Source organism: Solanum stenotomum, chromosome 3 (genome assembly GCF_019186545.1).
Source record: "Solanum stenotomum isolate F172 chromosome 3, ASM1918654v1, whole genome shotgun sequence".
Classification (NCBI taxonomy): domain Eukaryota; kingdom Viridiplantae; phylum Streptophyta; class Magnoliopsida; order Solanales; family Solanaceae; genus Solanum; species Solanum stenotomum.
The window spans coordinates 3,216,327-3,241,924 of record NC_064284.1 but is presented as its reverse complement, the minus strand read 5'-3'; the positions used below and the strand labels follow the sequence as shown (position 1 = coordinate 3,241,924).

General features: G+C 34.6%; 2 protein-coding genes across 5 annotated transcripts; both read right to left on the bottom strand.

Annotated features, from left to right (window-relative positions):
• Positions 1-2,776: 2,776 nt before the first annotated feature.
• On the bottom strand, positions 2,777-8,294 carry LOC125858019 (uncharacterized). Of its 3 annotated transcripts, none has more exons than XM_049537686.1 (5): positions 7,930-8,292; positions 5,790-7,530; positions 5,452-5,644; positions 3,255-3,566; positions 2,777-3,172 (listed from the first exon to the last, which is right to left on the bottom strand). In XM_049537686.1, the coding sequence occupies exons 2-4, from the start codon at positions 7,403-7,405 to the stop codon at positions 3,396-3,398; spliced, it is 1,980 nt and encodes a 659-aa protein (XP_049393643.1). In that variant the 5' UTR covers positions 7,406-7,530; positions 7,930-8,292; the 3' UTR covers positions 2,777-3,172; positions 3,255-3,395. The 3 variants fall into 3 exon arrangements, with proteins under 3 accessions (XP_049393643.1, XP_049393644.1, XP_049393645.1); XM_049537687.1 differs by having other exon boundaries at positions 3,255-3,563; XM_049537688.1 differs by lacking the exons at positions 2,777-3,172; positions 3,255-3,566 and having other exon boundaries at positions 5,780-7,530; positions 7,930-8,294.
• A 1,068-nt stretch (positions 8,295-9,362) lies between these two features.
• Positions 9,363-23,957, bottom strand: LOC125858022 (uncharacterized). 2 transcript variants are annotated; one of them, XM_049537696.1, is made up of 14 exons: positions 23,555-23,957; positions 22,569-22,659; positions 22,353-22,437; positions 22,110-22,194; positions 21,486-21,555; positions 20,361-20,430; positions 18,711-18,753; positions 18,371-18,617; positions 18,073-18,278; positions 17,808-17,882; positions 10,877-10,946; positions 10,588-10,668; positions 9,725-9,804; positions 9,363-9,639 (listed from the first exon to the last, which is right to left on the bottom strand). In XM_049537696.1, the coding sequence occupies exons 1-14, from the start codon at positions 23,668-23,670 to the stop codon at positions 9,561-9,563; spliced, it is 1,398 nt and encodes a 465-aa protein (XP_049393653.1). In that variant the 5' UTR covers positions 23,671-23,957; the 3' UTR covers positions 9,363-9,560. The 2 variants fall into 2 exon arrangements, with proteins under 2 accessions (XP_049393653.1, XP_049393652.1); XM_049537695.1 differs by having other exon boundaries at positions 18,711-18,756; positions 23,555-23,944.
• Positions 23,958-25,598: the final 1,641 nt, after the last annotated feature.

Sequence of the window (25,598 nt, the reverse complement as noted above, 5' to 3'; positions counted from 1 at the left end):
TAATTTTTATTTTATATTGAAAATGAGATAACGATTTTCAAATAATTAATTGTGAGATAATTTGTTCCAATCAAATGAGCCTATAAGGGTTAGGATATATTAGAGATAATAATATTGTTCTAGCCAAACACCCTACGATTTAGGGTGTATTAGAAATAAGAATATTTAGTATTAATTTTAATATTATGTAATCCTTTCTTTATTTAGTGAGTAGTATTTTGACCTTGTGCACTTTATTCAGTAATATTAGGTTAATGGTGGGTGGGAAGAAGTGGGATTGGAGTCAAAATATTTAAAACATTAATTGCAACTTTGCAAGTAATCAAAGATCTTCTAATTATGTATTGAGCATGAATGTATGATAAAATGATAATCACGTGCCAATTTGCTTTAACTTTTGGTTAAATAGGTACTCTTTCTGTCCTTAATTACTTGTCCACTTTATATTTTTTAGTTTTCCTAATTACTTGTCAATTTTGACAAATCAAGAAAGGACAAAAATTAATTGCTTATACATAGTCATTATTTTGACATTAAAAAAGAGTAGTTAGTTTATTCACAATTCAAAAGATGAGTAATAAATCTTTTATTTTCCTCCATATAAAAACATAAGGCTTTACAATATAATAAAATTTGAACTCGCGATGTCAAAGAAAAAAATTCATAAAGAAGCGAACCATATTATGCACGGATTAAATGTAAACTAAAATAATAATTACAGTAATATTTTATTTAAAATTACTATTTTTATTTCACCAATCAATACAATAGTAATTCTGTTTACTTGAGAAAGTGTTGCTCAGACAGTACCACAATGGTGTGGGGAAAGAATTTTGAGTAATGATTTTTTCCAAAATTTGTCACTTTTTGTCTTTCAACCTCTTATTCATGTACCTACGTGGCTTTTTCTCCTTCTCTAATTCATGTAGAACTATGCCCATCTTGTCAATAAGAAGATGTGAGTAAACATAAACAATCAAAAATGCAATAAGAAAAAGGAAAAAAAAGAGAGGAAAATTTTGAATAAAATAAAATAAAAAAGGAGTTGTGCCAACGAGTTGTCTAGTTTATGTCTTTTTTCTATTTTTATAATAAAAATAAAAAAGAAAAGTTTATGTCTGGAATTTGGATATTACAAAAATAAATATGCACAGTTTCATTTTCACAAAAGGAAATAATGTGAATTATGATATTTCAATATGCAATGGGGTCTTGAATGATTGTATATATTAACCTTAAGTCTATGTCACACTTCCATCATTTTCATACGGAAAAGATATATGGTTGTTAGCTTGTAAATTTATGATAATAATTATAATTACGCATCACTTTTATATGAGTTGATTATAATGATAATGTTAATTATAATAATATATTAAAATAATACCAAAGTACGCCTCAAAAAACAATACGTTCAACATCAACGTACTAACGAGATTCAAAACTTATAATTAACGGACAAAAAATATCAACTATATGAATCTTTGCTTTTGGTGTGTATTAATTTTAAGATATTGTTAGTCATGGTTTTAAATCTATCTCATCTCTTATTTTTGTAACACTTGTCGCTATAGTTTCATATGATATGAACAGATAAATATTAAAGTTGACACAACATATGATCAAATTATATCCTTTTCTCATTTTGTTCTTAATATATGCTGCAAGCCCCTCGTGACTGATGTAATTTTTTAAAAAAAATCTTATCTAATGTTATATAATTGTCCGTCCATTCACTCCATCTTATCATTCATTGGATTATAGCACAGAATATTAAATTAGAAACTGTCCCATTTTATAATTATCTCAAGGATACGGGGGATAAAGGTAAATTAATGAGAAAAGATGTTTTTCTTATATAAATCTGACGTCAGTCATAGATAATCATTACACATAAATGAAAAATGATAGATAGATGACAAAGTCCATTTTTGCGTCTCTTCGAGACCCTATCCGTAAGGTTATCGATCGTTATGTTGTCTCTTTTATATTAGTAGTATTTTATTATTTTTTTAAGCTTTTATTTTTTAATTTCTATAACTATTTATTTGTCATAATTTTATTGTTTTCCATTTTCTTTTTCGAACTTCTTTGAATTGTTTTGCCTTAAGCCAATAATCTATTAAAAACAATGTCTCAATCTTCCAAAATAGGGATAGAATATGCGTACCCTCTAAAATCTCCAGCCTTATTTGGCTGACAAAATTTTGTGGATGTAAAGAACTTTATAGTCATTAGTGTTGTTGAAACAACAAAGGGTCTTTGTCAAGCCATAATTTCACTTTCTTTGATAATTTAAGTTGTCTCCTTGATATTTATAAACAAGTCACAAGGACCGCATTACCAGCAGTCTTTTACACATGAAATCACATGGAATTCTTGATTTCACACTTAAATGGTCATTAAAAGGATTGACATATCATATATTCATTCATCAACTATCATCCACCAATTATTTTTAATGGATAAGGTTTATAAAAATCTTGATTTTCTTGGACCCTTTGAATCCTAAAAGGTTCACAGCAACAGTGCTGTCTTATGTTTTTTCATATCTGACATGCCATATTTGTAATGGACAAGATTACTGAGACTGCTAATCTCTGACTGAGCACAAGGTCAATAGAAAAACTGAATCAGCAACTCTCAAAACCAGTATATAACCTATGTTAGTTGGACTCTTCAAAAAATGTCAATAGATGTGCAGTGGATCCTCCAAAAGTAGTACATTTTTCAAGGATCCGACATGGGAGTGCAGCAAATTTAGCCAAGTAAAAGCATCCTTTGACATGTTTTATACAGGTTCTTCTTCCCGTGTTCTAACGAAATGCAAACACTGATATTCCATTTACAGCATGACTTGTCTAATCATGCGCCATATGACATTGATGTCCTTGAGGGGAAACAGAAACCAAAGAGGGACCCCATCATTGAGAGAGAATAACATAGAAAAAAGCTGGAGTTTTACAACAAAAGGGCTCATTACTTGTTTCTCATATATCTGGAAATCGTTTTCCCTTTCAATAGTAAGTTAAACAGACTTCTATTCATCCCGAAACATCATATAAGAATCAATTCTCTGGAAAAATTCAAATACCAATTCAGGAGAAGAATGTGATCTCGGTACACCGGAACAGCTTCAAATAGATAGATAATAGTTCTTTGCCAAAGTAATCTGGAGGAAAGATAAAAATCATGTTCACAATCAATTTATCTCGTGAATGCAAAATGGAAATCTGAGGCAAGATTTAACTGACCTTGCAGCAGATCATTGAGAAGTCGAGCTCCTGCAAGAATTTACAGCGAAGAAGAGGACCTGACTGATTCTACATCTTCTAGTGGCACCATAGAACTCTCAACTCAGCTGTCTGATTAAATCTTAGCCTCACAAGCTCTTGTCATCTGGTTGATTTAGAGGGAAGCTCATCATCTCGTACAAGTGCTGCCCTCTCAGGGTTCATTAGCATAAGCTGCTGCATGTCCTTTGGGAGGACATGAAACACTGCCTGAAGATCCTCCCTTAGTTTGCTGCTAGTGGCATCAGAACCTGCTTCAAGAGTGGTGGACTGCTGCAGCAGAACATTGCCACCAAGAAAGATATATTGTCATTCACAATTACTAATTAGCATAGAAGAGAGTGGTAATAACTAGCCCTGTGAAGGTTATGTGGAGCAGAAAACTAGATCAACTCAAACTTGAAAAACAGTAAAAAGACCCCATGCTCAAAATCTATATAATATCGATCAAGTCCTTATCCTACATATTATTCAGTTGCATCTTTTAATATAATTAACTCTGCCACATTGCTAACCAATTAAGATAGATCAAAGCCAATAAAAAGTGTAGTTTGCAGTTCAAGTTGCAAAAATTGAACTGGACAAAAGCCATCTTCAGCGAATATGAATCCAAAAAATAATGGGGAACATGTGAGTATGAATAATGGATGATAGTCGCCCTTTGCTTCATTTAAGAAGAGCGACTATGAATCCAAAAATGATGGATAATATGTGAGAATTTTCCAAAATTCTTAACATGTTGCAACTATAATCGACAATACCATCTCAGCTCAACAGAATTGATACTTTTTTGAGATAATATTGCAAAATAATATCATTTCTCTCTCAACAGAATTGATACTTGTCCAGGATATGCAAAAGAAATATGGTAATTGTGAATCTATCATTGGAGATTGTCCACAGAAAAAAAGGAACGTGCCAAGGAAATACAGCATAGATGTACAGCATGGTTTAATTTCCCAAGGAAAGTATTGATGGCTTTTCTGGTTGTTGGTGTGGTTGCAAGGAACTGAGGAAGTGAAATGTTGTGATACACTTCCTCCTTTAGATCACATTTTGGAGTAGTTGAAAAGGTGTCATGAAAAGGTATCCAACCCCTTCACATTTAATTTCCCTCCTCTTTTCTCTCCTACTGAATAAAAGGAAACAACCTTACCACTCCACCTTGTCAAACCCCTCCCTATTTTCATCAAGCAACATAGGGTTGCCTACCATGATAACTTGTTCACTGGGGTTATATGGCCTTCCCTGTTTGAATGCTTCAAAATTTGTTTCCTTAGACCAATCAACCAAATGCACACTTTCATCCTTCTAGTGGAATAGTACAAGATGGGAAAATGGGAAAGATGCTACGACGGGATTAAAGTCATGTTTGAACATATTCTGCACTGGCTATCAAATAATATAGTAGCCTTAAGAAATGACAAGGTCACACGCTGGTATTTACAGCTGAGTTGTTTCTCTTCCAAGTTTAGTAACCAGTTTCATTATGGGATTTTCTATTGACATGTTGCTCCTTGCCATGTACATAGAGTTTCATCTGCATAAATCAAATATAGGTAATCTCAACTACGTCAATTATAGATAAAACCCTTATTTCTCCGCCTACAACTGAAACTCTCACAGATGCTTTATGATTAAATCTTAACATGAATAAAATCATTGAAAAAGTCTCTAAATTTACTCATACAGAAACTGATGCTTCAGCCTAATATCATTCAGCAAAACAACAAGTCAGAAAACAATGGTAGCAAAGCCTTCAGTCCCAACTTAGGTGTCTCGTCAACTGTTCATTCACAAAAATTTCAAACCCCCAGTAAGTGAAAGCAAGATTATATCAGTCTCTTTTTTCTACCGCCTCTGATAAACAAAGAATCTCTGCCTCTCCATAGAAACTAGATATATCAGTCTATTTTTTTCTTTTTCTGGGAGGGGGTGATAAGTACATATTTCAGTCACTTAGGATAGAATGATCAAATACCATCTCACAATCACATTTATTAACTCATGAGCAAATTTCTTGGTTTCATTTTCTAATTCAGTACGAGCATTTCAATATTTTTGTGTACATTCCTCATAGGTGAAGAACTACTCAAAAGTTAGAATACACAAAGAGAAGAAAATGGAACTGTCACCATAAGTTTAGGAAAGCACATGCCTGTAATTCTCCAAGAAGATGCCTTTCAATTGCATTGAAAGTATCAACTATCTCCAACTCAGACATTCTAGATATAAAATGTTGTATGTCAGCCCTCATTCTAGCTTGCCTCCACATCCTATACTGTTCTTGTTCAGCAACAGCACGCTTTCGTTGAAACCACGGCAAAAAGTTGTGCCCTTTCAGGAACCGTCTGTACAAGTACAAGTTATCATTTCATTTTGAGTCAGGCGATTATCCATTAATTACATGTATAAAGTTTGCTAGTAAACGTGGAAGAGAAAACCTATAAAAATTCAAAGAAGAGTATGCAAGAAGAAAAACTGACCATTCTTTACCTGTAAAGGTCCAGCCAGTTGGATTTCATCCTCTTCAACAGAAACTTTCCAGGACCCCTTGCTGACAAGCTACTGAGGAAGTCCTCGGCATTAAATGTGGGTAGAGGAGGAGGATCAACATATGGGGAAGATCCTTCAGAAGGTGTTGTTGGTCTATAATACGGGCCGAATGGGGCCAAGAAGTTGGTTGTCAGCTCTAAGAAGTGCCGACGAAGTATGTCGTTATTAACAACTGACATTGATTCCTCTACCCTGGGTGACATACCTGCATCAATTAGCCTATTCAAGATTGAAGTGTCTGGCTTTGTAATTGGAGCATAACTGCTCCAAAAGGCTTCTTTATGCTCAGTCATCAGGCAGAGTGGACCATCTCTCCTCAACTTCATAGCATTCAAAAAATTTGATGGTGTAAACCTATTCAAGGAAAGATTGGGAAGACTAAGTCCTTCAGGTCCAGCCGGAATTCTACCGGTTGAAGCTCTAGCAGAAAATGGAAGTCGAGCTGCATTCATGACAGGATTTCCAACTGATAAGACGTGTGGAATTCTTCGAAGGGATTTCAAGAAAAAGAGGTTTGTCACACCCAAAATCATTGGAGGAAAAGCAGCACCTTCTTGAAGGGAGTTTAAATGAGCAAAGTCGGGATCATGAATAGTAAAGTAAGGCCTGAAATCAATGCTACATAGAAGCGGAGCGACCAGACTAACCAGACCAGCAACAGCTTCACAGCACTGAGGTGGTGTTGGCGCTATGATAAGAATGGGTTCTCCAATAAGTAACAATTCCCATAACTTCCAAAGCTGCATTAAAAGCCCCCTAAATGTCCCAAAAAGATCTGCATCATGGAAAAGACCTTGTGGAACTGATTGACTGGAAGGAAGAAATGGGGCTATTGGAGAAGCCAACTCTTCAAAAAGTACTCCACAATCCAAAGGCATACAATGGGCAGGTGGCAAGTTCACTTTAAGAGTAGCATTCCCAATTGGAAGCTCCATTAACTGACCAGGTACAGGAACAGGCCACATTGATACATAAGAAGCAATGAAATTGAGGGCTTTCTTCCCAATATCAAAGTACAATGGGCCCATGATCTGCAGCAAAGGTCGAAAGACACTAGAGAATGGGTTGTGAGAAAGAATTACCACGGACTTTTGCTCACCACCCCGTTTTAGCCTTTCATCGTGTCTCTGTCTATTAAACACAAACCCATACAAATATCTTGAGTTCGCCCCTGTTTGAATTTTACTCCTTTGTTTTAGCACCTTATCACTGGCTGTCATTTGGGATGCTTGTGTTTTATTTACTTCCACTATCTCGGATGAAGGCAGATGTGCCACTTGAGGATTCCCCTGCCTCCGGACACGGAAGAAAAAGATACAGTCATGGATGCTTGATCGGTTATGATTCTGAGAAACCGAATCCGGAAATGAGCTAAAGGCCACTTCAAGCTCCTCATTATGCGTTAGACAGCCCGCTGGGTAACATTCTTCAATAAGCTGTCCCTGTTCAAGATCAAACCTAATAATACAGAAGCCAACAACCCATTGCTGTAGAGATTTTTCATCTACTTTTAAATCAGCTTCTGATCTCACCAAAAATGATGCAGATCTGCTCATTTCCGGCTACTGCAAAAACTACAACATCACTCAAAGAACTCCTATTTTCAACATACACACACAAACATTTGGCTTTTCGTCTCTCATCCAAGAGGAAATACAGAAACTTGTACAACTAATTAAACCTGTGAAATGAAACCATTAACTCATAAAGTGAGACAGGAAACTATAGAGAGCTCAGTCTGATAAATGGAGAAAAACCAAATAAATAACACCAGGGTATATGTACTTGGCACAAAAAGTCGGAAATGTAACAACAGAAGCAGGACTACTAGGACCATAAATATCAAGACAACGAAGATTTTCACTCACGTAAAAGTTTCAGGAAACAAGTACTCCAATTTACAAAAGCTTGGGGTTAATTGAGTTTTTAAAAAAGTAGAAAAACCAAGAATCTAATTACAATATTTCAATCCAATAAGCATGGAATCAAAACAGAACAACATACCCAGAAGCGTCTTAAATTCAAGAATCAACAGCAAAAAAAGAAAAAAAGGAATATATAATATGCATCAGACAGTCACCTGAATTCAACAAAGATACATCTGCCCGCGAACACTGTAGATGGATCGAAAAAATGAAATCTTTAGTAATTTTTTCAAAAAAAAGGTGGGTCTCGATCCAATGTGTTTGGTATATATCACCAAAAGGGCAAAACAAAAAAAAAAAAAAAGAACAATTGGGTCTATCCAAGAATGATCCAACAAGGCAACCAATTAGGTGAAGAACGAGAGGGTTCACAGCTGGAAAAAAGACTTGTCTTTTTGCACAAATAATGTAAATTTTCGAATTGGGTTATCTATTAGAGGACAGAGTTCTCTATCAAATCGACCTAAGCAGAAAATGGAGATGAAGGACTAGTATGTTTGTTTGGATTTTCCCGACCCAAAAAAAGACCTTTTTACATGGCTTTATTATTAGGGAGAAAATAGAAAGACTTGTGAATATAAAAACTTGATAGAATTCTACAGAATTGTTTATTTTTGGAACCCTAGTTTTTTTCTTAAAATTTTCTGATAACCTTCACAAAATAAGCTTCGTGCAAATCAATTTTGCATCTTATTAGTACAAAAACTGTACATTTGCTTTGGCGAAAAAAAGTAGGAGTAATATTTTACTTTCTTACTTGAATTTATATGACAATCTTTTCAACTTCAGAATATTACAAAAACATTTTGGAGATTTCATTATTAATATTATTTTGGGGACCATTCACATATTTTTTAGAGAAAAAAAAAGAACTTTAACTTTGACTTAATTGGAGCACTATAAACTATTGTGACTAGTTATTTTTTCAATAATTGAGGATTAGTTTACTTGGTAAACTTTTTATCTACACAATTAAAATTTGATCACCGTAGCATTTCATTTTTCTTTTCCCCTCCCATATGTAATAAAGATTAGTGCATTTCTATTGTTTTATATATATGGCCTAAGTTGCGCAACTCTTCACTTTCGATGTCACAAAATTCTCTAAAAATACACTATTTTTAAAGAATATGACACACACCGATTGATATATTTGAAGAGTACCTTATGGCATATGGCCAGTGATAGTGGTGAAATGTGCTAGAATGTCTGTTGTCAGCACGGAACAGTTAGCAAGTAGTTTTTCTGCATACATGGGTTGCACACAAATTATTTAAAACTTCTGAAGTATCTTTAGGGCATCTTTTAGTTACTGCTTCTTATCCTATTGTGCCTCTAATTTGGGCAAAAGCTTAGATGTTTTTATTCATTTCTATAATCAGTCGATTTAGTAGTCATATTTGGAAAAAGTTTCTTTCTAAAGTAACTAGTCTTGGACATAGTTTTCAGGTTTCACCAAAAAGGCAGCATCACAACTTCAATATTGAATAGCACTTCAAATTTTCTGATTACTGAATAACACAAAAAGGTCTGGAAAATAAAGTACTAGAGAACTATTTTTTAAAAGAAAACGAGAAAAGTAGATAATATATACAACTTACTTCAGTAGAAAGGACACATATTTACAAAAGATGACAGTTACTGGAAGAGCAACTGCAATCTGAAAATGTGTCCTACCCAATTACGTTAGTTCAGTCTAAGCAAAGTAACTGCACAAAATTCGGTAAACTACATTTCCAAGTATCATATTTGACATTTAAGAAGGCAGAAGCTTGATGGATTTAACTTAGACATCATATACAGGCAAGCGCTCCTCGATACAGACACGGCAGATGGGGCATTTGTCGCATTTCTCACAGCAGGAACTACACAACATGAGATAAGAATGAACATTTGTATGACTGGCAAGTAGTTAATATTGCTAGGCCCCATAATGGTAGAGCAAAATACCTGCAAAGGACGCGATGCCTGCAAGGGAGTAGCACTGTACTAATCTCTCTTTCAAAGCAAACCCTACATAGAACTTTTTCCTGAACAGCATCAAAATTGCTTTAAGTTAATGTGATCAGCTATACAAGAATCTCCTCACACAAACAAATGTAACATTTTGTACAGAAGAAAGTGACACAGTTCAACAACAACAAATCCAGTGAAAGAGTTCCGAGTTATCAAAAAAATTAGATGGTATGAAATCACACAAGTACACTCATATCTCAAACTAGACCAGTTAACTAAATCATGGTAATACATTAATTTATATATATTCATTTAGATTACCAGACATGAAATGTAATATCTTCTCTGAGATCTTTCGATAAGACACGAGCTCCTGGAATTGAACTGTCAAAGATAAACTGAAAAAATGTTGATGACGTACAGCTCAAGGATTATGGTTCTTTTTCAAGTAAAACTTAAGCATCACACCAACTGGCTCGGGACTGAGTGTGGTAGCTGTTCACAACTTAAGGATTTCGATACGCCTGCTAACAAGTAGCATTTCATGCAAAGGGCAGAAAAAGATGACACAGCCAGTTCAACAACACGCCAGTATATTCCCACAAGTGGTGCTTGGGGAGTGCGGGGTGTATGCATACCTTACCCCTACCACAAGTAGATGTCACAGCCAACGACAACAACTACATACCAGTGTAATCCCACAAGTGGGTAATAGTAAAAATTAAGTAGAAAGTGTAAGTATCTTTTCAAAAAAGAGTAGTCCATGCAACAGTCATGCAATATACTGGAAACAGATGAAAGATCTTATCTCCTGCATCACAGAGTTGAGAAAGCCTAAGTGAAATTAAGAAGTTTACATTTTGAAGTCTTTCATATTCCTGCTGGCTCAGTTTAGTGATTTCTGCTTGCTCACCCAGAGCTGCTTGAAGTCTCCAAACCTATCAATCAAAAAACAATATAAAAGAAATATAGAATGAGCAGAAAGAGATAGATCCACAAAAGTGTGGTAAAAAAGTTATGTCAAGAGCTTAATGCATTATATGATTAGAAAGAACCTTATCAACCACTACCGGTATGAACACAATATCAAATTTTTGTGGCATGTTTAATGAAAAGCACTATGCTAAAAATGTACGATAAGCTTACCTCCTCAGCAAGATCCTTCTTGGGCAATTTCTTGACTATTTCAGGTGGATAACCACAAAAGGTACTATACCTGCAAAACAATAAGTAGTTACAATAATGAAATAAAATCTCATAATCCACTGAAGTAATAGCAGTCTCCATTTCGGCCAAGTTCACCCCCAATTTATCAAGAATAGGTTGGTGATGATGAAAGGATGAGATACACAATCTAGCAATTGCTCATGAAAAAAATAAAGCAAGGGTTGTTACTACTACCATAAGCTCTGGATAACATTGATGAACTACAACAACTGAATGAACAGCAATTCAATGAGTAGGAGTGTTCAAGAAAAAAAAAATTAAAAATCAGACAGAACGAAAAACAGATTCACAATGAATAAATAGGAAGTGTTTTATATTTGGTTGATGTGGTGTTAGATTTGAGAAACAAACAATATTTGGTTTGGTTATGGTATTTAAAAGAAAAAAAATACTGAAACAAAACAGAACTAAACGATTAACGCATTTTATTTTTTCTCTGCCTGCGACAAGGCATCCATTTGCAATTATCACTGGATTCATATTTTTTCTTCCTCCTTATATAGGTCATTTGTAGCAGGACTAAAACATAGTACCTAGAGTGCAAGTTCAGTGATGTGACGTATCCAGTGATAAGTACAAATGGATGTGGAAGTGAGAATCGAGCAAAACAGAGAAGAACAAAGAAAAAAATTACAAATCAGAGAAAAAACAGGCATAACAGAGAATACAAACATGAGAAGAACACAGATAAGAAGAAGCGAAAATAGAGTAGTCCAACCCCAGCAGTTTAGTTGAGTAGCAACAGAGAAAACATAGGAAGAGAATTTGCAGGCTTGCAGGAGACAAACTAAAAGATAAGAAAAGTAGCGGAAGTATTTTTTTTAAAGAAAAAACTAGTCACAGCAATTTAATTTTAAAACTTGAGCAGCTGAATAAAGCTCGCTTTTCTGCACTGTCTCACTTCTCGCTTCAATCGCAAAAGTGTGCACTTCTTCACTCATGCCTCACTTCAGGGTAGAAAAGCGCAAGGGCTGCGTCACTCCTCGCTTCTCACTAAAGGTGCAGAAGTGTGTGCTTTTTAACTGGCTCGGTGCGGCATCCGTGTCAGACAAGATGAGGAAAGCGAGGTTCAGATGGTTTGGGCATGTGAAGAGGAGGTATGCGGCGGTTAGAAGGTGTGAGAGGTTGATTGTAGTAGGAATTAGGAGAGGTAGAGGTATACCAAAAAAGAACCGGGGGAGGTGATTAAGGTGATTAGACAGGAAATGACACTTCTTCAGCTTACTGAAGACAGAACCCTAGATAGAAAGGTATGGAGGACAAAGATTAGGGCACAAGGTTAGTAGATAACCGAGTGTAGCCACCTGTTAAGTGGGAGAGGCAGGGACTAACCTCATATCCTCTCCTCCTTATTACTAGTAGCATCTAGTAATCGCATAGTTTCATATTCTTCAATGTGAATTTTTGCTATCTGTTGCTTTGATTTGCCCAGTATCTTGATATTTTGACGTCATTTGTTTCTTGCTACCCTCCCCACACTCCATTTTGTTGGACTACACTGGGAATATTGTTATTATCTTTTCTCTTGCTACCTTTCTACGAATAACTTCTCTTTTTGAGCAGAGGGTCTATTGGAAATAGCCTCTCTACCCCCACAAAGGTTAGAGGTAAGGTGCGCATATATCTTGCCCTCCCCAGACTCCACATGTAGGAATACACTGGGTATGTTGTTGTTTATAAAGTTCATTTGTTTGTCTGCTGCCAATTTGTCGATCACCCTTCTCGATCTTTCTGTTATAACAGCTTAGCAATCTAACTAGTTGAAAGCCAGAATTCTTTAACTCAATAGTTCCACTTTTTCCCCTTTTTCGTGTTAATGCAAAATATGGTAGCATTGAAGCTTCTTCAAAAACCCCTAGAAAGTACAATAGAAATGATTATATCCTTCATAAATCTCTTTTATCCTTGGCCAACATTTCATATAGAAACCTATTGAACACCCATCCTGGAGCCCTATTTAGCTAATCCAAGAAGCTGGTTTATTCTTTCAACTCAAAGAAGACTGTTTGTTAGAAGGAAAAAAAATTAAAATGAAGGGATAAGAGAGGAAACAAACCATAATTCATCATAAAGTATCTTTCACAAGAGTGAAGAAGGAAAACAATGAAGGGATAAGCAAATTTGATTTCTTTTTTAGCTTTAGTAGAGTTCCACTGATAAACGGAAAACCACCTGAAATGCCCGAATGTTATATTTCGTCGTTATAGAACACGGAATTCAAGGGAAGCAATGATAAATAAATAAATAGAAATAGAAAAGGAAAGGAAGGAAATACAAAATAGAAGAGCAAAGTCATACAAAGTTATATACAAATCACTACCCCATTTTTTGTATTTCCTTAATTGAATTTCGATTGATTAGGATGAAGTTCCTTAAAAACCTTACCCATACGTTTTTATTTAAGGTCTCGTTCTGACTTTAGTGAGGGGAATGTTGAGACTCATTGAGTACCGCTACTGGTGTACTAACGTTCTCTCTGTGGAACCTACATTGACATAGGTCAATGTAGACGCAAGTTTCATAGACGAGCAGACTACGAGCTAGGTTGCTTTATTCCAGAAATTGATTTGGTGAGCTCCGTCCTTGACAGCGGATTTCTTCTCTTTCAGTTGGACAATTTCATTCATTTCTCCAACATTTGTTTTGGGGATTAGCCAGGAAATCTGTGTCCTGTGCATTCCTCTTAGCACTCCAGTAGAGGCTTCATAGATGTGTTTTTAGTTGGATTATGGTTGATCATGTTACTTGGGATTATTTCAAGTACATTTCACTATTTATAGATTTCAAACGTTATTTGTATGATTTTAGGAATTGTTTGTATTGAAGTTTCTAACAAAGACTTGAGTCATTTATTTTTATACACATGTGGGGTATGTGATATGAAGGTACAGGCTAGAACAGTCAAGCCAGTCCGCTCGGTGAAGTAAGGCACCGGATGCCGGTCAAGGCTTTGTTTAGAGAATGGGTCGTGAGACAAACTCTCAGAAGAAACATCTAGATTAGTTGGAACTTGTTGCATAGTAAGTACGGAGGATAACACTAAATTTATTGGTAAGTGGTCAAAGCCACCGTAGCAAATGATGTAATGTTCAGCTGGGAAGAAAAAGAACATGCAGCACTTATGAGGTAGTTATTTGGCTTTTATTGGCGACTTTGGAAGGGAAGGACAAGACAACTTTGAACAATTTTAGTAAAATTTGGAGCACCATGAGGTTCTCATCAGCATAAATGATATGATATTATTTTATAGAGAACCATATTTCTTGTATATGTTCTACAGTTTTGTTTACCACTTGTATAGAAATTGTTCGCTACATTAATAGGTTGTTACAGTAAATAAACAAATTTATCCTTTCTTCAACAACAACAATATGCACAGTGTAATTCCAGAAGTGGGATCCGGGAAGGGAGATGTGTATGCAATCTTACCCCTACCTTGTAGAGAGGATGTACCTGATAGACCCTTGGCTCAGGTTATGACAATTAAAAAATCATCGCAGTAATCCTTAATGATGCAATTGAAAGTTAGGACTGATCTTATCGGTGTATAGCAAAGATTAGAGAATAAAAACTTAAAATTGGTTAAGCCATCAGGCGTTGCCAATCTAAGAATTTTTTTTATTTTTTTTTTATGACGAGGGAAACCCGCAGCCGCGACCCTTTGGGTGCGCACAAGGTAAAACCCCCGCTCCTATGCAATAGCTCGCAAACCACATAGGAGAGGTAACCCGCACTAGGCAAGCCCAGTGCGAAGAGCTCGACCCATAAGGCAAACCTCTTGCTTTAGCTGGCAAGGGGTTTCGAACTTGAGACCTCCAACATGGAAGTCCCAAGCCCAAGCCATTGGGCCACCCCGAAGGGTAATCTAAGAATTAGAATTGAAATGAATCAGGTATGAAATCATACCTTGTGTATTTCGGATGGAATATATAAAAGGCATATGCATATTTTTATGGAATAGTTTAATTATAGGTCTAAAGTGTACTTTAGGAAGCACAATATTATGTGAGTTGTAATGTATGCACTATGTGAATTAAATGTTACTCGGTATACAATTGTCGATATTACTTGAAGAAAATTTTGAAAATAACATTGAAAATGATAAAGATGATGCCACAAAAGGGAAGTAATTTGTTCATCAACTTCGATTAAGCACATGAAGGTTAAAAAGTAAACATAAATGTGACTAATTAGAGGTGTAAAATCATCTTATAAGGTTTTACTGAGCTAGTAATGTAGATAATTTTTTTCTTGAATCACATTAGGACATGTAAATGAAAAATAAAACTAGCTCTTTGACATGTTTTCTTTTCATTCATACCATAGAATTAATTGTAGGGTTCGGGGAAGGGCCACACCCCAAGGGGTACAACTTAGATAACCTACCCTAATACAAGCATTAGTGGTTGTTTCCACAACTCAAACATGAGACCTATAAGTCACACAAAGACAGCTTAATCGGTGCTTCAAAGTTCCCCTTCCGAATTAACATTATATTAATAAACAATTAAAAGCATTGTTATTTTAATTTGTATTTGAATTCAATTCGACTTTATTACTTTGCAATTGCAATGGAATAAATAAGAAGATAATTTTGTTGGGACTCGTGGTAATTTTGTACTAGATTCACATAATATGGAAACACTAAATATAAACATGATAATACACGTGACAAATAAACTCATAACTTGAAAACATTAAATTCAATGCATAAACATCCCGCATTAGCAAGATTTGAGGGAAGGTTGCACTCCAAGGAGTGTGATGTAGATAACCTACCCTAATGCAAGCATTAGTGGATGCTTTCATGGCTCGAACTCGAGACCTATAAATCACATGGAAACAACTTTATCGGAGCTCCAAGGCTCCCCTTTCGAATTAATATTACATATGTAATAAATTAAAATCATTGTTATTTTTCATTTGTCTTTAGCTTGCGTTTGGACATGTGATATGAAATCATGATTTCACATCAGCATTTGGACATGCAATTTGGGATCAAATCCCAAATTCTCCCAAAAAAATGAGTTGGGATTCCAAATCATGATTTCCAAAAATTTTAAATGTAAAACTTGACCCATAAGTTCAGATTTTGTAAATATATGACCCATCATTTTAAATTTTGCAGAAAAACTTCTTGTTCGGCGTGAAGAGATTGTACATACCATATAAAAAGATTATATTAAAGAATGATTAATTACTACTATTGTTGACTAATGGATGTTAATAAGATTATGTGTATTTGGAAGTTTGTAATCACAAACAATTATTTATAAAAAGATCATGAAAATAAGTGACTTATCAATGTGGCGCCTTAGCATAATTCGGTATCTTGTTTATGAGCTATGATTTGCTCATTTGGTAAGATTGTACAAGAATTGGAAACTTTTTGATAGTTTTCACAACTTGTGGGGTTTTCATGTTTAAAAGAAAAAATACAATTTAAAAAATTCAAATTGCATGTCCAAACAAAACTTTAATTTTATATGATTTAATTTCAAATAATGAGTTCATATGGCATGTCCCAATGAGCCCTTAGATTCAATTCGTCTTTATTACTTCGCAATTGCAGTGAAATAAATAATAAGAGAATTTTTGTTAGGATTCATGGTAATCTCCTACTAGATTCACATAATATGAAAAATAAAATAAACGTGACAATACAAGTGGCAAATAGACTCACATATGAAAACATCAATTTAGCATGACAATACACATGACAAATAGACTTGCGGCATCTACTATAAACTACACAGAAGTTCCTCTCAAAATTGCTAGACTTAATAAGCTAAAACATCTTATTTTCTTCTTTAATTATTTGATTTTGTGATGGAAAAAAGGATTAGGAGGGGTAGGCAAAAGATTGAAATGAAGTTTATTTGAGTCAAAGGATGCACGCATTATTACTTCCGCGAGAAGGAAAAAAACTTGTTTAAGAAAGCGAATGAGATTTCAACTCGTACCGGAGCAGAAGTTGTGTTATACTCTTTCACAAAGTGGAAATTGTGGTCCTATGGCTCCACAGACTACACGTACAGAAAAATTAATTGATAAATTTCTTGAATTGAAACTAAAGGATCGCCAGCGCGATCATGCCGATGTGGGCAAATCAAATGTCTTTGAGGCATTTGAAGATCTCCGTAAAGAATCACAAGCATTGGATAAGAGAGAGAAACAACAAATATTAATTTATAAGAGCATGCACCCCCGGCTCAGAAATACCGTTAGATAAACACAAGTTGGAGACTTGGAGTAGTAGCTGGCAATCAAGCTACAATTGGACAAAGTGACAAGAAATATTCTTCAGGCCGAGCTACTCAAGTTTGATCTTAAATGTTTCCCAGAGCCGGAAGAGGAGAAGAGTTCTTGAACTCATAATTATCAGGGAGGTGGTAAATAGAATACTTAAATTTGGAATTGTGTTGGGAGGAAATTTTACCAGCTATCGAGTCGTTTAATATGGTCACTTATATTTTTGTTATTAAGTCAATTGTTGTTAGTCCACAGTCTGCAGTCGTCATCCATTTATCAGAAGTTTTAGACCATAAAAAAGAAGGCTGTGGAGTTTTTGTATTCTTAAGTCAATTTTTTCTGTTGTTTCATATTTAATCTTTAATGATGCTTTGTGTTGTCTAGATTGATAAATCAATTGAAACCTTTTATTGAATTAGAGAACAATGTGAAAGTAATGGAACCAAGAAAACCATTGTGCACTCATCAATGTTCTTTTCATGTTTCCATCTCCAGCGAGGTTGGTGCATTTACATTTACATTTACATTATCCTTTCTTCATAGGAATGAAATACAATGCAAAGAACTCAAACAGAGGAGAAGAAAAAACCATTCTTACCCAGGAAATCCATCATGGTATAGTCGAGCTTGTTCCTCTCGACTTGATTCATCAATGGACCACCAACCAAGTAGCCTGCTTATTGAAAATACCAACACATACCAACCATCACTTAATTGCAGTTTCAAGAATCACTTTTTATGTAACAGTTAAGAGTCATCGTGTTATCCCATAATTTTATGATCCTTCATTTTGTATATCATGTTTTACCGAAACGAAACCTTTAATAATTTATCTGTCTCTTGTTGGTTCCTTATGATTTTACCTGGAACCATGATGCATAAATGCAAAGCAGTCATGTACTCTTGAAGAAATCACATGGTATTGTCCAACAGCAGCTCCACTTCGCAATAAAAGAACAGTTTTCTCAACAAATCTTAATGTAGCAAACAAGACGCCAGCTCCTTGCAATAGGAATATGGGTAAGAATATAACTGGAAGAGAAATGTGTCTTGCACCAGCAGGTGTTCCCTGAAATTCAGAAGCATCAATTGTTAGAAACACATCGGAAGCATCTCCTCTGCCCAGTAGCAAGGCCATAATTATATCATAGAGTAACTTACCTCCAGGCGCATGCAGAGGAGGACTTGGAAAAGTATAATTGGAATTTTCATTATGTGACCACCGAGGTCTTGCAGCCCACATATTCTACTATGGGGTTCTTCCTCTGAGGAAACCACTAAGCCACTATTCCAATCAAGCTGTCTGATAGTAGTAGATGAAGAACTAGCTCCACGTGCATCAGAACTTCTATGAATTGTTGGATTTGACCACTTAGTACAAACAAGAAATGCAAAGCACTCAGCAATACTGCCAAAACAGATGTTGATCTTTGTTAGTTCTAGCTGAAGGCTGGTACCAATCAGAAGGAGGATGACTAAGAGCATCACAAACAGGAGTTACCCAAAATTGATAAACAAATCCCACCAGCCCAGAGCGCCGACATCTTCTAGAACAAAGAAATAGTGTTAGCATAGGTATAGGTATTAGAGACAGGGACAGGTAGCAAAAGACTTGCATACTATAAATAAAACAGTCAAAATGTTGGATAACATTTAGGCATGATATAGAACTGCCCTTGAAGGAACACGAATGATAGGGTCTTCCAGTTCCTCTATTCCATTGTCATATTTCATCAACCAATGAAATGGTCATAGACAATGAATATTCAGAGACCTCTTTAGGGCACATTCTGCCAGACCTAAAAGTTATCGCATAAAAAGCACGCCGTTCTAAAACGCTGATCATTATTAATGCTTTGCTTTTCGTAGAGGATATTTCTGCTATTCAGTATCCAGATATCAGTAGGATATGTTCTAATTTCTAAATGATGCAAGAAATACCTGGTGGATTCAAGACCATTACTGGCCATAATTAAATGAAAATCATGAACTAAAACGAGCATCTAAAATATCAAAATATCAATCAGCAATATGTAACAGAGGGTTTCACTTCGCTTAATGTTACAGGGAGTTTGTTAAATTGTCTACTGATATATGCATCAAATCATTCAACGATCCAATCGAATCATTTGTCGAGGCAGTTTATCCATACAATGACCCAGCATATTTGAAAGAAAGAGCATACTAATGCCAAAAATGAAATGGTGCATGAGTTGAATGATACAACTATGAAAACAATACCAGGTGAAGGAAGAACATATTTTAGCTCAGGCAATGTATGTAAAGCAATCGTGACACTGATGATGAAGATTTGTTGTATCCAACAGAACTCCTGGGCAACTTAAGATTCCCTGGCATCCCTAATCACATCATACACTTAAAAGTAGGTACTCCAGTTATGCTTTTCGGAAATGTAAACCCGTGAAGGCCTAGGCAATGGAGCAAGAATGATTGACGCATCTTGGTAATTGGTCTGTCAGAGCAAATATCATTTATGGAAAGAACATTGGGTTCAATAGTAACAACTCTGAAAATTATAGTGTCTCCCTAACGATTAAAAGTGGACCTCAAATATTTACCTTACTTCAGGCTTCTCCTTAAAAAAGTGTTCAAGATGTCTTAATAATTCAGCAACTAAACATTGAGAAGACTTTGTACCATTCTGCTAAAAAATTATGGGTGCTTCATTCAGATTATTTTGTAACTTCACTTTCAGAGTGACCTTGGCCTGTATTTGGGTTTCTTTCAGTTTCTTCATTTACTCTATTTTTCTGATGACATTTACTTTAAAATTAAACAGAGTAAATGAGGAATTGACATGGGCTTCTAGAAAAAACTGGCAATCAACCACAAAAAATACGACTTGTTTATTTTGCAAGCCCCTGCTTTCCCTCTAAACATGACTAAGGACATGTTAAAATGTAATCCTGTAACTCAAGGTAAACACACATAATTCATCCACTCTTTGTCAAAATGAATGCATAAAACTTCCAGGAATCCAATTGTACATCTGTATATCTTAGCCCCAATCGTCAAAGAATAGATGATCTCTAGGTCAAGGAAAGAACATGAAGTGGAGATGCTTTGGGCTGTACCCTTCAAACCAACAAAAATGAATAAATAAAATCCACAGAGAGACAGAGGTACATACCACACAACTTGAGAAGGGTGAACAATGTGGCAGCAACAAAGAAGACCATGGAGATTGCCACCCAAAAATGCTAGTAAGCATAAGATCGTCATTTAGTAAAGCCATCTTCTATATTCTCCACATTATTAAAAAACAAGAACAACGGTTCAATAGCCATAACCAAATTATTTTCCAATAGGTATCAATTTATTTTTCTTTTTGATAAGTAATACTAAGTTACTTGTTTCAAACCATAAAACTTTGCAATGACACACCATAAAATCATTCAACCACACCCAGATCAATTACAATATGCAGTCATTGATAACAGTCCTCCAACTCAGAAGGCATGACCAAATTTAACTAGCTCACAGGTAAGCTCTTTGAACAGAATTAGTTTATAGTTTGAACTACTGGAGGGAATATTTTGCTTCAAAAGAAAGAAGTCGAGTCTTTTTTGCAATGAACAGAAGAGAATAGTATGCCCACTTTTTGTGATGGATTAACAAACTACGGTATACAAATCTTCCGATCGCTTATTAAGTGTCGATAACTATTGAAGGCCTTATTTTTTAACTATTAACCGCCTTCTTATTTAACTTCTATAAGTTATATGATCATTATTGGATCAGAGAAACAGATCAAAGGTATGTTATTCCTGTATTTATTAAATAAAAACTCCACTATCTTAGCTTCTTCATTTCTGATCCTTGTAACTAAGTGATGAATAATGCACTCTCATAGTTGAGAGCAACCCCTAACACTTTTAGGCGTCAACAAGCAGGGAAAATAACAATGCAGTTACTAGTCAGTTATGCATTTTGTTAATCTTAGCTAGATAATTTTTTCACAAAAAACACTTTCAATCTCACGAGACTTCATGTTATAAAGATCTTAGTTCTATATGCTTCAGATTGATACTAAAGGGATTAAAACATAGGTTGGATTACTATGACTAGGAGTACAGACACATCTCAAATGATTTAAACTATTGGTCGACCAGGATACATATCCTCCACTAGAACAAATCAACTATAAGATGAATTCACAAAATCAAGAAATTGAAAATCAGAGAAGTACGAATTCAGCTATGAAAACCTAAACTATACTATTACTATATCACCAAGGACAAATAAATGAACTTACCGGAAGTGTTTCCCATATTAACTCATCATTCATGCTTTCTTCATCTCCAGGTAATAATGCCTTACACATTCTGCTCCAAATGTTAAAAGTTATTTATCCATCAGTAAGACACGGATATAGACGAAAGGTGAATGTATCATCCAAATCCCATAATTTTTTTATAAGTAAATATAAGCGAGTGTATTACTATTTCCATTCCATTATTGGTTATCCTTATTTTCATTACTTTCCATACAGCAGGTCATGCACAAAGATTTAACAGCTAATATTGCAGAAAAGGGACTAAAAGGGAAGAAATATTAGAAGTGACCAATATGTTGAACAAATGACATAGTTCTACTTGGAGGCGCAAGCAATGTTAACACTAACCCTATCAGAAGGCAAAGAGTTCACTTCTGAAGCCTTTATGGTATGATTTTCTAAAATATCTTTAGAAATGGATGCTTATCTGTACACATAAATATATCAATGAAAAGCTATAAACAAAATCTAGGTTCTAAGAGGAACGGCATTTTGGAGATTCTTTTAAGAATTCTAGCACTACAAGAACCACTAGATTGTTTTTTCATTGTAAAGCAATCAAACAAATTAGTCAAAACCACAAAAAACATGTCAGCATAGTACCTGAAATTGTCAATGAGAATAATTATTTCAAATGCTAACAAGGGAAGAAAGACAAATTTCAAATTCACAGCCGCTGAATGGTAGACTGCAGAAAAACACAAGAAAAGAAGAGTAAGTAAAGGACAATTCTGGTTAACAAACTAATAGGGACCTAGACGCACCATGAATTAGTAGCATAAAACCGAGAAACAGAAAACTTGTAGGAATCATATCACAAACGATTGTGGAGTTTTTCTTTCTTACCATATATGCTCTCGAGATATATACAGAGAAGTAGTTCAAATGCAATAAGCAAAGGTGTCGCAACAACAGCATGACATGGAGCCCACTATCCACATGGAGGCAACACCCACAATAGATGGAATATAAAAGCAGAAGTGAAATTTGATTAGTAATTTTGTTTGGACAGACTTCCTTTTTCTTATCAAAATTTAAAAAAGTTACTGCATAAAGTCATACATGGCGATCATAGGGAATTGATGGAGCAGGCAGAGAGAATCTTCCTCGGGCAACAACTGCATGAAACACCCACACAGGGAAGAATACAACCCTGCATATCCAAGTCAAAGTCATGGTGAAACACCTCTAAATCTAAACATGGTGAAAGGAAATCTGAAGGTCACTATACTAGTAGCTCCTTTGTCTATAAAACAGATCTTTCTGTCTCTAATGGAGGGTTATTTTTTTTTTTTGATTTGCACCGGGTGTCCGAGTCTCTTTGAGCCCCGACTAATCCGGGGGTGCACAGGCCCTCGGCAAGGAGTTTCCCGCAAGTGCACCACGGTTAATTCAGGTTTTACCCAGTCCGATGGCCCTCAGAAATTGTTTGCACCTAGTGGGTTTCGAACTGGAGGGTTATAAACACGCATCTTTTATCTTTGTCCCCTACTCAGTAGCTTAGCTACATAAGCTCACGAGTGATCAGTTGCACACCCTTTGCCCAAAAATTATAATGTGTATGCAGGTCAAATATTACTTTTTATACATATTTATTAAACCTCAAAACACTCTTAGCAAAATTTACTGCCCCTACTCCATAGATTGCATAACCCGATTTTAAGGAACAATGAACCTTGGGGTTACACAGTGCAACAAGTTAAAATCAACCGATAAACAATGAGAAGGGTGTTCATATTGACCACTCATATAAACCAAATTCAAGCTTATTTACTACCATATACAGACCCTTGTCATTCCTAGTTTTTGTCACCCCTAACCGACCCATAAATAAATAAGTTTCCTAGACAAGATTACTCATTGTTTAAACAATCAACATCAGCATCCAAGGAAATAAAGGCATGAGAAACAACTACTAATGCTGACATTCAACAAAAACAACATACCCAGTATGATCCCATATGGTGACAATTACTATGATAACATCATTATTCAGAATTCATCAATTAAACTCAAAAAAAAAAAATTGGGGAAAACAGAAAACTCACCACCAGGAGAAATCAGCGAAGTGATCGAGCTTGACAACAAGCAAAACGGTGAAACACAAAAGCAAAAAGTGTGCTGAAAGTGCCTGAAAAGACTTTCCGACTCTCCTCCAGCTCATTGTTGTTTTCCGTTCACACGCACTACTGATTACAGCTACTGCTCTGAAATTGAAACGATTTCTAGTGAAAATCAAGCTGTATACGAACTAAAAACTTGGTAATTGAAGGATTTGGAGTGAACCTGCAGAGAAGATAATTAGGTTTTTAGATGAAGAGGTGGAATTGAGAAGTATTAGAAGCGAGAGAGAGAGAGAGAGAAGTGGCAGTTGCGGGAAGAGGAAGCCAAACGGAAAGGGGAAGTCTTATTTGTCGGACGCCATTAAAATAACGTCATAGCATTTGGTATTGTCGTCAGTCGAATCAAAAAAAAATACTTTCTCCGTTTCAAGCCTAATTTTACTTGTTACGGAATTTAAGAAAATAAAAAAGATTTTTTAATTTTATAGTTTTAAATTAAAGTTACGTCAAAGGTATAAAATTGTCATTTAATCTTGTGGCCTTAAACATGTTACGTGAAAAATTGAAATTAAAATATTACCAAAAAAAGAAAGAAGTCATTTTTTTTAAACAGACTAAAAAAAAAAAGAGATCATTCTTTTTGAAACGGATGAAATAATTTATATTTTAAAGAGTTCAGTACAAGACAAAACCTTATCCTTACTGGTAATTCAGTCCAACAATCAATTATTTTCTCTTATAATCATTTATATTAAAATTTCTTCTTTAAATGGTTATCAGGTTTGATCAAGTTTGGGAGAAAATATTTACTTTTGTCTCATATTAATTGATTATATTATTAAAAATAACTATTCAATATTAATTATTCATCTTATTAAATCAAAAAAGTATTAGTTAAAAATTTCCTATATTACTTTTGTAATTAACTTTTTTAAAAGTATTTATATTTATTTATAAAATTCTCAAAAAAAATTAATAGATAAATAAGTAAAATTCTCTTCTTATTTATAATTTTTAATTTGTCTGTAAAAAGGAAAATGATAAAAACAGAGATGGTACTGATTCTAATAGTTGGACATATTATTTTATTGTTAGGAAGAATTAAAAATATGTGATTAACACAAGAAAAAAAAATTGCAGTTGGTTTTAATTTTTGTTTTTTTATAACAAATAATTTTATTATTATTATTCTCAATAATGCCTTCAATAGCATATGGTCAAATTTGAACATTTTCCTTTTAAATAATATTAATTGCAAAGTGAATATTGACCAAACACACATGTTTCTCTAATATCAATAAGTAATTATATAAAATAATATATTTGTCAAACATCATTTGCTTGATTTCCAAAAATACTCCTTAAAAAAATTATTTGAATCAAAATGCTTCTTCTCATAATAAGTAAATTTTTGGATAATGCATGATTAAATTTGACTTCTTTACCTAAACTATATTTTATTTAATATAAACTTGTAAGACCAAATATTAGAGTATGTATTTATTCCCTGTGCGGATAATTAAGTAGGCTCCGTTGTTTTTGTTTTATTTTTTTCTTCAGATGTCGAATAAGATTTTTTTAACTTTTTTTATTAAATAACAAAATAAAATAAGACAAAAAGGGAATCTTGTATTATTAACAATTCCAGCAAGGTGACGTATTTGCGCACTGTTCATAGCAACCGTATTTGGTAGTATTGAAATTTAGAACTTAATGAACAATCCAAATCACTTAAAACACCGTATCATAATTAGTCTCAAATTAAAACAGTAAAATTGTCTTTGTAATTAGGGGTGGCATGGTACGGTATTTAAAAAAAATTTATGTCACAATTTTGGTATTTTGTATCTAAAGTAATATCATTATCATATCAAATTAATTTGGTGTGATTCGGTATATTTAATTTTAATTTCGATGTTTTATAATATGGTATTTGATAACCATAATTTGTTTGACTTTGACTTACATATATTTATAACTCTCCATACAATTCATTTGGAAAGAAGTTAGCAAGTATTCTTGCAAGACC

What these genes read in the sequence shown, in the direction of transcription:
- LOC125858019 (XM_049537686.1), bottom strand. Translation starts at nt 7,405, where the DNA reads ATGAGCAGATCTGCATCATTTTTGGTGAGATCAGAAGCTGATTTAAAA. An exon ending in AACTGGCTGGACCTTTACAG is followed by an intron (nt 5,645 to 5,789) that starts GTAAAGAATGGT and finishes GTACTTGTACAG; the next exon opens with ACGGTTCCTGAAAGGGCACA. An exon ending in ATCTTCTTGGAGAATTACAG is followed by an intron (nt 3,567 to 5,451) that starts GCATGTGCTTTC and finishes GTTCTGCTGCAG; the next exon opens with CAGTCCACCACTCTTGAAGC.
- LOC125858022 (XM_049537695.1), bottom strand. Translation starts at nt 23,670, where the DNA reads ATGAGCTGGAGGAGAGTCGGAAAGTCTTTTCAGGCACTTTCAGCACAC. An exon ending in CACCCTTCTCAAGTTGTGTG is followed by an intron (nt 18,757 to 20,360) that starts GTATGTACCTCT and finishes TCTTTGTTCTAG; the next exon opens with AAGATGTCGGCGCTCTGGGC. An exon ending in TACCATGATGGATTTCCTGG is followed by an intron (nt 10,947 to 17,807) that starts GTAAGAATGGTT and finishes ATTGTTTTGCAG; the next exon opens with GTATAGTACCTTTTGTGGTT.